The sequence below is a fragment of the Nelumbo lutea genome, chromosome 8 (genome assembly GCF_056320005.1).
Source record: "Nelumbo lutea isolate HS-2025 chromosome 8, American lotus-T2T, whole genome shotgun sequence".
Taxonomy (NCBI): Eukaryota; Viridiplantae; Streptophyta; class Magnoliopsida; order Proteales; family Nelumbonaceae; genus Nelumbo; species Nelumbo lutea.
The window spans coordinates 46,514,494-46,530,383 of NC_142691.1; the positions used below are offsets into that span (position 1 = coordinate 46,514,494).

General features: G+C 38.6%; 1 protein-coding gene across 1 annotated transcript in view; it reads right to left on the bottom strand.

Annotated features, from left to right (window-relative positions):
• Nucleotides 1–15,890, bottom strand: part of ATLIG4 (DNA ligase IV) — a 103,873-nt gene that overhangs the window by 14,786 nt on the left and 73,197 nt on the right. The window contains exons 12-15 of the mRNA XM_088956404.1: nt 13,274–13,349; nt 7,452–7,576; nt 461–495; nt 304–362 (exon numbers count right to left, since the gene is read on the bottom strand). Of these exons, the coding sequence (XP_088812530.1) occupies nt 304–362; nt 461–495; nt 7,452–7,576; nt 13,274–13,349 (295 nt within the window). The remainder of the gene's footprint in view (nt 1–303; nt 363–460; nt 496–7,451; nt 7,577–13,273; nt 13,350–15,890) is intronic.

Genomic DNA, 15,890 nt, shown 5'->3' on the forward strand with positions numbered 1-15,890 from the left:
TTACCTTTGGCATTTTCTTGCACAAAGTGACCACTCATAGACTCAAACTCACATTCTCACTCTTGCCAGCCCGAGATTTTACCATTACACCAAGTAATCACCCTGAGATGGACAAGGTATAAGAAATAAATTTACACCAGAAAATGAAGTATGCAATAAACTATAGCACCCAAGTATAGTTATCTAAGTATCATAGGTTGTACATTCAGTCCTGAAATTTTTTTACGGCAACAGCTTTAAGCTTCCAAAGCACAGATTATCTTGCCCAGTGGAAACATGTAATTGGTACAAAAAATAAGTTACCGTCTCGGATAGACATTTGGTGCAGAACGCTCTGCAAGACCCAACAAAAACTGAGCCACCTGAAATCAATCAGCAATAAATTCTAGAATTACTTCTACTGAAACCACAAAATAGCAGAGAGAAGAGCAACAGGTTTGCAAGCACAGTAGAAACTAACTTCGCCTCCACGACGTCCAGAGCCATAATATCCTCCTATTAATTAGCAGGAAATGACAACAGCAAGTTAGGTCAGAATAATGTAAAGAATAATATAAACTCTACACCAAATAATGCATCATATTGTATTTTCTTGTTAAAGACAATTTACACGACATAAATGGACATTCTGGCCCAACCACGAAAAAAAAAAAGACTCAAGGAAATAACACCAAAGAAGAAACTTGGCAAAAAGCACTCTGTTAAAATAAGAACATATACACTGACACAACAAAACTTAGCCCCAAGCCATACTAAAATCCTTGGGTAAGGGCATGGACATGCCCAAACTATCGGTCAACAAAATAGCCTTGCAAAGCATCATCTTAAGTCACTCAACTCCTACAAAGCAGGTGCCTGGACCTCTGAAACTTTGTGAAGCACAAACTTTAAGTGTTCTCATTCAGCAAAGTAATATATGGAGAGGTGAAACGTGGCAGGACTGAATGAGAGGCTCAAAAAAACACGCTATTTGCTACCAAGTTCCTTTGTGCTCCACTTGCAACCGCCTACTCTAAGTTGGGATAACTAACTAATGCGCTTTTCTGACAACAAAATATTCCTAGAATCAAGTGCAGTCTGTGTGAAAAATGCCTATAAAAGGGTGGCAGAACACCCAAACAACAAGGAAACAATACTAACTTCACTCTCGAGCTCACTACCCCTTAGCTCTCTTTCTCTCTCCAGGAAATTCTAATTTCACTCAACACCGTTTTTGCATATTAAGAAGAAACAAATGGGTTCTATGTCAACGGTTCAGCTGGTTGAATTAAACTGGTTAATTGGTGTCATAAATAAGATAAAAATTATATGTCAACAGTTCAGCTGGTTGAATTAAACTGGTTAATTGGTGGCATAAATAAGATAAAAATTAGATGGAACTTTGTTTATATTATATGCCTGTGTTTAGCATGGGTTATCTACTAGCTTTACTTGAACCAAAACATATTTCCCATTCCTTTTGTTTCTTTAGCAAAGAACTTTCGTTATCTGAAAAGATGTACCAAGCACTGTTCACTATTTTCTCTCCATTTCTGGCCGTTTTGTTTTTAGCCAGAAATAGAATTCCATTCTAGAAAGAATTTGCAACAATAACAAAATTAGAATCTAAATCAAACATGGCATAAATCCCTATCCTCTATAATTTTCCCCAGATAAAAGATACAAGCACACAGGACGTCGGAGTTTCTTCCTCTTGTTTTCCTGGAGGTGTTAAGCACCATGGAGAAAGGTAAGTTCGTACAGGCAGCACCATGGAGAAGGGTTCTGAAGGTTGAAGCAAAACAGTTCCTCTTGGAAAGTTTTAGAGTGAGGGGGGAAGTGGCCATTAAAATCAGAGAAATGAAAACGGCTATGGTATTCCTGGTAGGAAACGAAGTGATAGTGTGGTTCAGGACATTCTTGGAAGAAGCAATTAAACTAAGTTCGAAGCTGGAACGTAAAGGATCAATAGAAGGTCGTAGTAGGAGATATGTAGCAGAAAGAAGAATGCTAAAGGAAGATTTTGGTGCTAGTGGAGTTTTTTGGGAACACAGGCAGGCAAATGGTCTGTTTCCCAGAAGGAAAACAAATGACTGGTTGGAAAGAGGTCTTAGAGGTTTTGAAGACCTTCTCTGTCAGGGGAGAGAAGGTGTCAGAGGATAAAACAGGAGAATAGGAGGGAAGATTGGGGAGATGGGGTCCAAATCTTATGCCAAGGTACTGACAAGTGGTAGCTTGGGGCAGACATTTGGGCTACAGGGTTTCATTGAAAGAACCTGAATCGCCAAAAGACAGCTTGACATGGCTCAAGACATTAGCAAAAAGAAATTTGACATTTTAGTGGATGGCTAGGTGGGTGAGAGTAGAGTGGGCCATGTGGGTACGAGTAAAGAAGGGGAATTTCTGGGCCTTATAAATAAACCACGTGGGCTGATGACTGTCAACATGTCAGGGGGTTCGAGTGGGTACAGAATTGAAGAGGATGAAGCCCAGAGGCTAGAAAAGGGGCCGGGCCAGGGATTTAATGTAAATGGTCATCATGGGCCAAATGGGCCAAAACTTAATGGGGCATGGTCAGGTGACCTTTTAAGCAGTCACATGGGGGCTTTAGTAAGGCCGACGATGGACACTAACTATGGTCCATCATCGTCCTCCCCACGACATGGAGCATAGCCGAACGTCTTGCAGCGGCAAACGAGCTTAAGCTGGAGACCAGTTACAGTGAAAATGGTGCAGTCTCCAGAATGTCGTAATCCAAGAAGTAGAAAATGCTTTGCCGATAAATCTATTGAGGAAGACATTTTTTCATCGGGCGATGAAGGTTCAGACTCTGAAGATGCAAACCGCAGAGACCTCAAGCATTGGAAGTGTTTGCCTGATAAGAAACAGTGGGTTTCTCGAAGATGAAAGTTTTGACATAGAACAACTGTTTCAGGAGTTTGATGAAGAAGACTGTTCAAAGAACCTAACAAGCTTGACTGTACCTATTTTTTCTGAGGCTTCGACGGAAGGAGGTAGGGGAGAAGAAATTGCTATGAGCAAAGGTAACCAGAAGACTTCAAAGTGACCCCGGAGATTGAGCAGGTGTAGGATGTTTTGTTAATGGCTAATAACTTACCTTACTGCAAAGTGGAGGTACACCGCCGGGGATTTTGAGTGAAAACCAAGTTCAGCCGCCAAGTTCCATTGTCCAGATCAGTACCAGGCCTCTTGTTACAAGAGTGGAAACAGACCCTTTTGGATTGAATTCTAATCCAAGAAATTGTGATTCTCCTACAGAGCTCCCCTCGGAAAGTACGTCTGCATTTAAGTTTAAGAGCACTAACGAGTCTACTGTGCCTGTAACAGAATTTGCTCAGCCCCAGCCATTGCCTATGAAGCCGAAAAAGGATAGCGTGCAAGGTATGCAAGACTAGAGGGGTGAAGCTGGAGCAAGGAGTGAGGACAATGAATGGAAGGAACTTGGTGAAAAAATTTGGGGACTGGTGTGTGAATATTTTGAGGACCTGCAAAAGGAGGCTATAACTGAAGAAAATGCAGGGGATTTGGGTGTACAGCATGTCTCACAGAGGAAAGGGAGGGTAGATGAAGGGACAAATGAAAAAGAAAAGGAACCGATGACAGATCTTGTACAAGTGATGGGGTTAAAGTTGAGAGAGGTAGAAAACATTACAACCTATGCCAAAAGGAAAGGGAAAAAAGAGTCAACTGATCAAAGGAAGAGAAAAATGTTGGAACCGTTAGGATCCATCATATGGATGGCCGAACCACGCTAGATGGCTAGGCAAATTTTCAAAAATTTCCAGATCCTTCTGGAATCGAATTCTCTATATTTTAAAAAACTACATTTTTCAGGGTCGGTCTTGCACTGAACAGGACCAGATTTGAAACCAATCAAAGAGTGAGATTTATACCTGATATGGATACTACAAACGCAGATCCCAAGGTGGAAGTTCACACCCAAATCAGTCCTAAAGCCAGCCTCCACTAAAGATGGTGCAATGTATAGGTGAAGCTGATTCAACAACATGGTTTTCAGCAAAATTGCAACCCAACTGCTTGGATCGAACTAGGGAAGTTGACCCTAATATCCCCTGAATTTTCTTGCAAAAATAAGAGGAAAAACTGATCTATATCAGTTCTAGATAGCTGAGGTCGAAATGGGAATTAGGAAAAAACTGGGAGACAAAAGGGTGTAGAGAGAACCAGAAACTACAAAATTATGAAGTTGTCTTGGACTAGTCCGCCCCTTCCTCTTTTATAATCTCTTATGGAGTTATCTCCTAATCTAATTAGGAGATAATCCAGAATCAAATCTGGATTCTAATTAGAGATATGCCTATCTTCTTATAAGATTAGCTGCCCCATACCCAGATCCAAACCCAAATTCACCCCATGTCACATGACAACTTAAGCTGCCATGTGATAGCTTAATCAATCATATTAATTATTGGCAGATATAAGGCTCACGACCCAAGAGTGTTGCAAGGCCAACTTAGGCTTGATTTGTATGGCATGGGACCCCACAATGACCTCACATAAATCCACATTGATTCGGCCCAGCCTCTATGAAGAGGCTTGGCTGAATTCACTGCTAAACGCAGTGAACCCCTGAGCACATCACTATAGGCTCAATATGGGCCCAACATTTACACTTAAATGATCTTTGAATTCAACCATCCTATGAAGACCCAAGGATAATGGATTTAAGTAAGATAATGCCCATCAGGTAATCAACCATTAATGGTCTCTTACACTTAACCTCTTATCCCATAATGATCAAACACTACCCAACAGGGAAGGACCTCTCCACTGGTTGCAAAGTACAGTGTCACCCTCTCTGCTCGGATGGATCCTGAGAATTAAAACCTTTTGTAAAAGTTTTTCATAAAACATAATATATATATCATATAAATATATTTTGCAAAACCGAATCTCAAACACAATTGACATCCATTGCTAGAAATTTAGATTTCCATCAAAGAGAGTGTAAGACCTATCATTCACTTTGTCCGACAAAGGGGTCGATCCTATCACTATGACCACACACTCAAGTGAATTCTCAAACTGCCCCAACATCCCCAGGTTTTAACCCTCAGTGGGTCTCACTTATTGGCATATCAAAGACAATCCAATCCAACACCTCGTGCAGTACCATAATCAAGTCTAGGGGTCATGTGTAACTTTCTAGTTTTGCCCATCAATCCCTAAGGTCTAGGGCATAACTGAAAAATAGTTTGGGTTCAGTGATTCAACCAAACACACACTACATGTGCTTTGGGTCTAACCCTAGCAATTGAGACAAGCTGCCCCAACTTCTTTGGCAACACATCAGTGTCAGCCTTGGCAGGATAAAATCCCCAAGTCTATCCAACGGCTAACATTCTAAACTAACACAAGTCTCACAAGTGTCCGGTTTAAGTGGTAATTTCACAGAAACATACCAATATCAACATGAAACAATATATGTACCATTACTCATTTAAAATAAATGTATCTGTACATCAATTTGACTGGAGCTAAGGGCATACATGTCTAACAAAAAATGACAAAGGTAGAGAAACTAAAATCTGATGTTACAGCTGATCTTGAATTTAGTGTGAGGGGGCAGAGACGGAAGGGTCCAAAATAGGGGATTATTTGAGTGGGGACTAAGTTGAATTTTGATACGAAGATATTGAGCTGGAATGTCAAAGGCTTAGGCAGTGCTAAGAAAAAAAGGGTAATAAAGGATCTTCTCACAAAAGAGTGTCCAGATGTAGTAATGCCACAAGAAACAAAATTGGAAATCCTAGATACAAGATGGGTGACAAGTGTGTGGAGCTCTAGAGGGATAGCTTGGTCCTTTATGCCCTCGTAGGGGGCCTCTAGGGGGATTGTGACAATGTGGAGGAAGGAAGTGGTGGAACCAATGGAGTTAATAGGTTGCTTCTCAATCTCTCTGAAGTTCAAAGTTTTGGGAGATGGGTTTACTTGGGTTCTATCTAATGTCTATGGTCCCAACAAATATAGAGATAAAGGTTTAATGTAGGAAGAGCTTTACGACATTAGATGGTTGTGGGATGGACCATGGTGTTTAGGTGGTGACTTTAATGTGGTTAGATTCACAAACGAGACAAATAACCCCAACTAATTGGTCACGACAAGCATGAGGAAATTCAATGATTATATTGATGATAATGAATTGATGGAACTTCCTCTTCAATAGACCATTTTCACCTGGTCTAACCTACAAAACCCCCTAAGTTGCTCCAAACTAGATAGATTTATTTTTAACTTTGAATTGGAAGTGCATTAGACAGGATTGTTAGCTAGAGCTTTACCAAGGGTCACCTCGGATCATTGGCCAGTCACCATTGGGACGAAAGACTTTCTAAGTGGCCCTAGACCTTTCAGATTTGAAAATATGTGGCTAACTCACCCAGACTTTGCTATTACCATTTACTAATATCTTGTCCCTTTGTTGTAGATCTCTGGGAAAAGCTTCTTAATCTCTTTGGATGCAGGTAGACAAGGCCAACATAGGTTAGCAATCTATTTGAGACTACAACCTTTAGGTGGCCTAAGAAAAGAGGTAAAGTCTTGTGGAGGTGTGCTAGGGCTGCACTGGTTTGGACTGTTTGGGAAGAAGAAATGCCTGGATCTTTGATGAGAAGGAGAGGAACGAGATCATTGTATGTGATTGCTTAATTAATAGAGCCATTAATTGGGTAAAGACCCTGGAACTATTTTCTCCATTCTCCTTTGATGATTTATGGAGAAATTGGGAAGCGGTTGCCAAAAGCTCTAGTACAAGACGTAAAGCATCAGCAGAATGGAAACCTCCTCAAGAGGGTATCGTTAAGCTCAACTTTGATGGCAACAGTTTAGGCAATCCGGATCCTTCTGGTGTTGGGGGAGTGTTTAGAAATACAGAGGGGCTAATCATTGCTTTATACTCTGCCCCTTTAGGAGTGGGGGACTCGGTCAATGCAGAAATTCAAGCAATGCTACGAGGAGCTGAATTTGCCAAGGAACTGAACTGTGAACAGTTGTTAATTGAAGGTGATTCCAAGTTGGTGATCTAGTGGTTAAAAGAACCAGAAACAACAGCCTGGTCCTATAAAGGGGCTTTACGAAGATTCAAATGGCTAACTACAAACATGTCAGTCCGATTCCAATGGGAAAGAAAATCAGTAAATGGGTTAGCAGATTCATTAGCTAAACAAGGGGTGCATAGGAATCAGATGTTTTGGGCTAAACTGTAAATTTTGCTTTAATCCGAGGCTGCATCTCATGCCTCATATTGGGAACTTTCTCTGTGTATCTTATATGCTTTTAATCTATTAATAAATTCACTCATTATTCATCAAAAAAAATATATGTACAAGTACACAGTTTAGAGGTATGGATACTAGAAAAAGTTTTGCCACAGCTTTCATGCATTAAGAGTACATGAAAAGTAAGTGAATTTAAATAAACAAAATCTTTACCTATGATCAGGACATCCAGATCAGAACTAGCATGTACATACTCAGGCTTCAGCTTTAACCACTTTCCACTTCGATCTCCAGGTTCCCATTTAGAACCAAGGTCTTTCAATACAATCCCTTCGTCTCTGTAAAATAACTTCATCCATTAGAAAAAGTAAAGCTTTAAATTATCAGCTTCATCGGTCACACTTTTTTTTCATTTGGACAAGAACATATTTGTAACTAAAGTAACAGTAGTACAAAATAGGCTTTCTATGCAAAAACAAGTGAAAGAGAATGTCTAGTAACCTATATTTATAAACTAAAATAATATTCAAGATTACAACAAATTTCTTGATAAGAGGAATATTGATGCAGGACATTATTTAATAGACCATTTGGTTGATCAAAGTGTAGAGATGTGTGGGGATGTACTTATAAATAATTTAGTCTCAGGCCTCGGTGATATTTAACTCAGTCCGGCTTTAATTCTGGCTATTTGTGGTCAACCGTATTAGGCCTGTAGAGATAATGGACCGAATGGACCCTAGTTTCTTTGTTTTTCTTTAAGTTATGTTTATGATTTGTGTTAGTAGACAGTGGGCCTTAGTTATGGGCCTGTTTTCTTCGTTTTTTATTGCTGTCTTTAGCGATGGACGCCCTACTAAGGGCACTCATGTAATTGTCCTTATTTTTTACAACAAAAGAATATAAGAGATCATTGGGGGCTGAAGAGAGGTTTCAGAACAACTCTCTTCTTCTTCCTTTTCTTCCATCCTCTTCCTCCATCACTTCTCTCTCTCTCTTCAATCTCCTTTTCTCGTATTTCTTTTCTTTTAATTCAGATTATTGCAGGTGCGATTTACCACTAGGTAGGGGTGTCCATGAAAAACCAAAAAACCGAACCGAACCGAGAAAACCGAACCGCAAAATGCGGTTAACCGAACCGGTCGGTTCGGTTTCGGTTTGGAATTTTTGAAAAACCGAAGGACCGGTTCGGTTTTTGGTTCACCTATAAAAAACCGACGGTTAACCAAACCGACCGGTATATATATTTATATGTATATTTTATATATATTTTTAATATATGTCACATATTTTCTATGTATTTTATATAAATATATATTTCATTATATATAAATATAAATTTCATTATATATAAATATATACTTATATTATATTTATAATGATCTCTTTACAAATATATTATATATCATTTATTATTTATAATATAATATTATACATATATTTATATAATATATATTATAAATATAAAAAACCGAAAAACCAAAGAACCAAAGAACCGAACCGGTCAACAACCGAAACCAGCGGATCGATTAACCGGTGGTACCTGTTCAGTTTCGGTTTGGCGAAATGAAAAAACCGGTACCACCGATTCGGTTTACAAAAAGGGGCCATGGTTCGGTTAACCGAACTGTGGACACCCCTACCACTAGGCTCATCCCACCATTGTGATCAAGAATTCAAGAACCATGCTTTCTGCTAAACTTTATTATTTTAAGGAAAAATAAAATTTTATTAAAATAAAAGAGAAATTACAAGAAAGGTGATAAGAAATCACGCAAGAGAAAGAAAAACTAAAAAAACTCCAACCAGAAACACCACAACCAATCCACCCAAACACAAACCAAAAAACTTCAACCCCCCCCCCCCGCCTGAACCCCAATCTCAACCAACCCACAAATACCAACAAAAGACACCCATGTGACATGATAACACCAACCAAAACCCCAAACCAAATGAGCAATGCAACACTACATCATAGCTTTAGTCACTTGAGAGAGATTCTCTTTACTCCATTTAATTGATTTCTTGGATTTTTTTCACCATTTTGTTGGGTCCCATTCCAAACAAACACCCCTTTCAGCTTGGTGAATCATTTCTTACCACTTAAGCCTACAACTACTTTGGTCTTCCCATTGCTCTTTTAGGCCCCTCTACTTACACCAAGTCACTACTAAATACCCTCATCTTCTTAGTTATCAGGGATGCTTTTGTCCTCTCTCAGATGCACTCATTTCTATTGGGTTTTCCAGATTGTAAGAAGTATGAGAAATGGGGGTACTTCTAGGATTAAAAAATATTCAGTGACTTTATTGTAATATCACCCCATTGGGGTCATCGTCATTATCATCATCCAAGCCTTATCCCAGCTATATGAGGTCAGCTACATGAATCCTATTTCACCATTCCATTCTATTTAATGCAATATCCATCTAACCCTAACCCTTCTAGCCCCTTGCATTTGCAACAGAACACTTACAGGTGTAATTTGGAGAATTACATATTAATATAAAGAGACTCCATCATTAGAGAGAGACATAGGCATGAAGAAGTTTTAGACCCAATGTTTTCACTTCTATCCCCTTGTTCTATCATCTTTCTTCCTCTCACCATATTAGCGACAACGTGGTATTAGAGCAACAAGATGACTCCAATGATGATGTTGCATGGTATTTCAGATCTATGATCTATTAGTTAACTTAAGATGTGTCACTTGAATCTCTTAATCATCTATTTTCTTCTTTTGCAATTCTTATTTGTTCTTAATATCCTTCTTTCAGTATAGAATTTACTATAAGTAGTAATTTGTTTTACTAAATATAATACTTGTGTAGTATTAGTTGTACCATTCTTGAATCACCTGATTTCAACTTTCGACTTTCAAGTACTTTTGGAGAATTTTCAATCAATTTATGCCCGAAAAAGAATTCTAGAGCTTACTCCCAAAAATAAAGAAAAACCAAAGATCATGGTTTCCGCTTGACAGAGGCTTTTTTTGAGAGATGTGACATTCACATAGGAGCGAATCATCAATTTTAAAATTTCCAATTAGTGTTCAAGAACCCATGCAAATTGGCTAGATAAAACTGCTAAATCGATATCAGATAACAAGTTCTCTCCAAAAATCAATCTTGGGATTTGAACCAAGTCATATCAACTTTCAGAAGTTAGATTCATACTTAATATTAGATCCTCACAAGTGCAAGAATAGTGGTGGTATTCATGCCCAAGAAACTGAGCCTCTCTCTTCCCAATGCAATAAAACTGAAGATGGCACGGCCTTGGGTAATGCTTAGTCCAATCCTTGAGAAACCAGCACAGATATGGTGGTGTTATCTCACCTGATAACGGAGGTTCTCTCCAGAAAAAAAAAAAAAAAACACTCCTCCAGAACTGGTTTCAATAGGTAAAGAAAGGTACAAAAGATTGCAAGTTCAATCCTAGTGATTTCTCTAGGTTTTTGGACCAAATTGATGTAAGAAGTATAGCTGGACGTGTGGTACTCTTTCTCAGCTCTTAATGGGTTTAAATAAGATTCTATTAAGTCCCCTTTAAACCCTATAAAGATCCTAATCAAATTAGGAAAGGCTAGGTTTTAGTTAGTTACTAATTCCAGTCCTATATTGACTAGTCAAACTAGTCAAGTACCTAGTCAAACTAGGTAACTTACAATTTTGTGCAAGACCAGTTCTAAAAGGTTCCTAATTTCTCAAGGATTGAGGTAGCAGGTGTTCTTGTATGGGTAGGACCCACTAGCAATCAGATTGTACCATCATAGGTCTACCTCCTCTCTTGAAGAGAGGTGGGACCACCATGGCCGAATTCACTCTAATAAAAGAGTGAATTGCCCATAGTTAAATGGGCCTAAAAATTTTGCCTAATTACCATTTGCAGTATGATCTCTTAGTCATTAATATCTAACAATGGGATTCAGGAAAAGACTTGTTCCCTTAACAAATAGCCCAATTATCATACTCTTCTCTACAATGGATCCTAGGAAAGAATAATTTGCAAACACATTTCCAAAATAAACTATTTATAAATATAATATACATTTGCAAAACCAATTTCAAGACAATGTGAAATCCATTGTTGATAGTTGTATACTTTCCATTGGAGACTTGGGAGAGTATGTTCACAGATATTCTCTTTGTCTAACAAAGTGGTTGATCCTATCATAATGATCCCTTTTCCAGATAACTCATATATCTGCTCTAACCTCCAACATACCCAAGTATTGACTCCAAAAGGATCTCACTAATTGGCATATCAAAAGCAACTCTACTTGATACTTGACAGAGTACCATTATCAAGTCAAGGATCTCATGCAACATTTCAGTTGTTCCACTTATCTACAATGTCCATGACCAATCTTAAATTGGTCCAGTTTAGTGTTCCAGGTAAACACCTATTCTCACACCTTGGGTCACAACCCTAGCAGCTGGGACCAAGTGCTCCATAACTTAGGCAGTTGAGAACATTTAGACTACATACAGACTATGGTGTCTCAAAACAAAATCCTAGAATGCAGTACGAGTGATTTTTAAGAAATATACCACATGAAAAATGAAATAAATTGCACTTTTATTCATAATAACAGTCAATTACGATTTCTGTCGGAGTTGACGGCACACGCTGTCTAACATTTTTGTCCAAATCTAACATGACACTCTAAACTTTTTGGGCTTTTTAGAATTTCTAGATCCAACTACTTAAGTTTTATTGGCTTCTATGAAGAATTGAGTGAGCACCCTTCTATTTTGGCGCCATTTGGTAATTATCCCCTTGAATCTTGATTGTAGGTAAAAAAATATTTATTTTAGGCCACTTTTTGATGATCAAAGATCATTCATTAAAGTTATTTGGGACTGATGGGCTCTTCTGGTAGTGATTTCACACATAGCTTTGAGCTGGTCTTGTTTCAAATAGTACATAGAAGAGATAGGCATCCCGTTACAGCAGGTTTCTTTTTGTTTCTTGAGGAAAGAAGGTGAAACTTCATATGTGAACCTTACAGGACAGGGGTAATAGTTTTTTTTTTCTTGAGCATGCATTTTTTTGTTGAGTATCACTGGCATTGCTGATCAGTCTGCTTTTGTATCTTCTAGGGCTGAATGTTGCAACCAGAAAAATTTGACAGGAAAGTAATAAAGGTAGTCAATCACAGAATGACAAAGACAAGATGTCCACTTTGCTCATTATGACAGATCTTAGAAATACAAGAGAAACCTTTTTCACATTTAGTGGGTAAATCCTTCAAATGCTAGTACTCCACAGTTAACTACTGAGCCCAATTACTCCATCCCTGTTGGCATCATTCCTGTTGCTCATTAACAGATAGAGTAGCCACACTGCCACACTTCTTTGCTAAAAGCCTTTCACTACTTATGAAGGCATTGCCTTTTGGCTATTTTGTTACTCTATAAACTTGTACTAGTGCTTGGCATGGCACCTTCCAAGAGATCTCCCCCCTTCTTTACTCTAAAAAACATAGATTCAACAATTATCAAACTAACTCCAGCTTTATAGTAAAGATAAATTTTACCACTGCATCAACAATAGCAGAATAAGATAGTAATTGGATTCAATTTAATACATTAAAAATATTTCAATGATGTACTTGTTAGAAGATGTGTGTTTAGGAAACTATGGGTGTTCTTGGTATTTTACATGTAATATGGTCATGCTGTAACATATTCAAAGCTGTAGGGGCAACATTGTAATTTTCTTACTCATTATGAAATAAAAATGTTTGAGAGAGTCAGGTTATCCAAACTGAACCTTCTCTTCTTTCATTTCTCTCTTATCTTCTCTCCCTTTTCTTTCTTCTTCCTCTTCCTCTACTCTCTCAAAATCCAAACTTCTTAAACAAAAGAAGAAAGCAAACTATACTAAATAACATATGGATATTGTAGTTAGTACAATAAGAGAATGAAATCATAACGGTAATAACAGATGAAATGTTAAGATTAGAGAAGAACAAGTGGAAAAAGTAGTACTCCTCATGAATGCCAAAAAGGATATAAAACTAAGCTAACCTATTTTCAACAGTTTCCTTAAAAAATCTTTCAACGTCTGCCACATTATTTGCAATAAGAGACCAGCATGGTTCCCCTGTACGATAAAGCATCAGTCAAGTGGTTAGTTTCCTAAAGAAAAGTATATCAAAACTTGTCAATGATCTCATAATGACAAGGAAAATCCTATAAGACCAAACAAATTATCATGACAATCTACCATCACAACCAAATTTTCAAACATATCAACATGTAAATTCTGAGTGATCAAACGCAAGGTTACTATTAACAGCCGAACAGAGGAGAAGAGAGGTAGGAGAAGAGAAGAGGAAGAGAGGAGAGAAGAGAGAGACTTGGAGTCTGCTACAGTGCCGCTACTTAAGTTACACCATAATTAGAAGGGAAAGGACCCTTATGCCCCTACTTAAGTTACAGCATAAAAAACAAAAGAAAAAAACTGCTTTAATTTGTCCAAACGGACCCTAACTCAGCAGAATACAAACATAATAAATAAAGTTAACATTTCGACACTCCCCCTCAAGTTGGGACATGGATGTCAATCATGCCCAACTTTTCACACAAATTATTATGTCACACGTGTTGAAGGCCCTTGGTGAAGATGTCTGCAAGTTGTTCCTCTAAACTAACATAAGGAGTGCACACTTCTCTGCTCACAAGTTTTTCTCCAATAAAATGCTTGTCCACTTCAATATGTTTTGTTCTATCATGGAGGACTGGATTAGCAACAATGTTGATAGCAGCCTTGTTATCAAAGTAGAGTGACATAGGTTTGTTAACTGCAAAACCCAACTCTCCTAACAAATTTTTTATCCACATCATTTCAACAACTCCATGAGACATGGCTCTGTATTCTGCCTCAGCATTGGATCTAGCCACCACACTTTGCTCCTTACTTCTCCAGGTGACTAGGTTTCTTCCCACAAAGGTACAATACCCACTGGTAGATTTTCTGTCATCGATTTCCCCTACCCAATCAGCACCTGTATACACTTCCACTTTTAAATGCCCATGTTTCTGGAAAAGCAAACCAGCTCCTAGGAACTTCTTGAGGTATCTAAGGATTCTTTCTGCAGCTTCAAAGTGAGTTGTCTTAGGATTATGCATGAACTGACTAAAAACACCCATTGCATAGGCAATATCAAGTCTAGTCAAAGACAAATATAAGAGCCTCCCTACAAGTCTCTAGAACTTCTTTACATCTTTCAAACACTCCCCCTAACTATCTCCTAGCTGATGGTTGGGTTCAATGGGTGAATCAATTGATTTCACTCCCAACTTGCCTGTATCCTCTAATAGATCTAGTACATATTTTCTTTGGGAATAAAGATGCCCATTTTTGAGCGGGCAACTTCAATTCCAAGAAAATAACGTAAGGGGCTTAGATCTTTCACCTGAAATTGAGTGGCTAGGAATTTATTCAGCTTCTGTATTTCAGTTTTCCAGTCTCCTGTGATTACTATGTCATCAACATAGGCAATTAAAGCTGCAATTTTCCCTTCACCTTTTTTCACAAATAAAGTATGATCTGACTGGCATTGTTTGAATCCCATCTGTTGCACTGCTAAATGGAATCTACTAAACCAGGCCCGAGGTGAGTGCTTCAACCCATATAAGGATTTTTTTAACTTGCACACCTTCTGCTCACTACCTTTGGCACAGAAACCTGGAGGTTGAGTCATGTAAACCTCTTCCTCTAGGTCACCATTCAAGAATGCATTCTTGATATCCAACTGATGAAGTTCCCAATCAAGGTTAGCTACAAGTGAGAGGAGGGTTCTGATTGAATTCATCTTTGCTACTGGAGCAAAGGTCTCTACATAGTCTACTCCATAAACTTGTGTAAGCCCTTTGGCCACCAATCTAGCTTTGCATCTTTCTACTGAACCATCAACTCTATGCTTTACTGTGAATACCCACTTGCAACCCACTGGTTCCTTCCCTTCAAGAAGATCCACTAACTCCTAGGTGCCATTTTTGTGTAAGGCATTAATTTCTTCCCTCATTGCATCTGTCCATTCAGGTTTGGATAAAGCTTCTGCCACATTCCTAGGAACAGAGACACTGTCAATAGAGGAAAGGAATGCACAGTATGAAGGTGAAATATGATCATAGGACACAAAGTGAGAGATAGGATGATTAGTAGTACAAGACCTAACACCCTTTCTCTTAGCAATAGGAACATCAAGATTATTAACAACAAGAGGATCAATGTTAAGAGATTCAGACCTATCAATGGGAACAAGTGTACCTGGCTGATGAGGAGGATCTACCTCTGGAGAGTCCGATGATATTGGTTGCATAGTTTCAGGTTCCACGGTTCTTGAACTCTGCTAGTTCTTTTGGCAGCGAAGAAAGACACAAAATGGAGAAGGGTCAAGAAGAGGAGGTACTTGAACCTGAGTGTGTTTCTCCTCAAGCCTACTCTCCCCCTAAGGAGAAACCGAGAAGAAGGGTTGACTCTCAAAGAATGATACATCCATGGAGACATAGTACTTGCGTGAAGCAAGATCATAAAAGCGATAACCCTTTTGAGATAACGGATAACCAAGAAAAACACAAGGAGTGGCACGGGGATCGAGTTTACCGCGAGTAAGAGACAATTCATGGACAAAGCAAT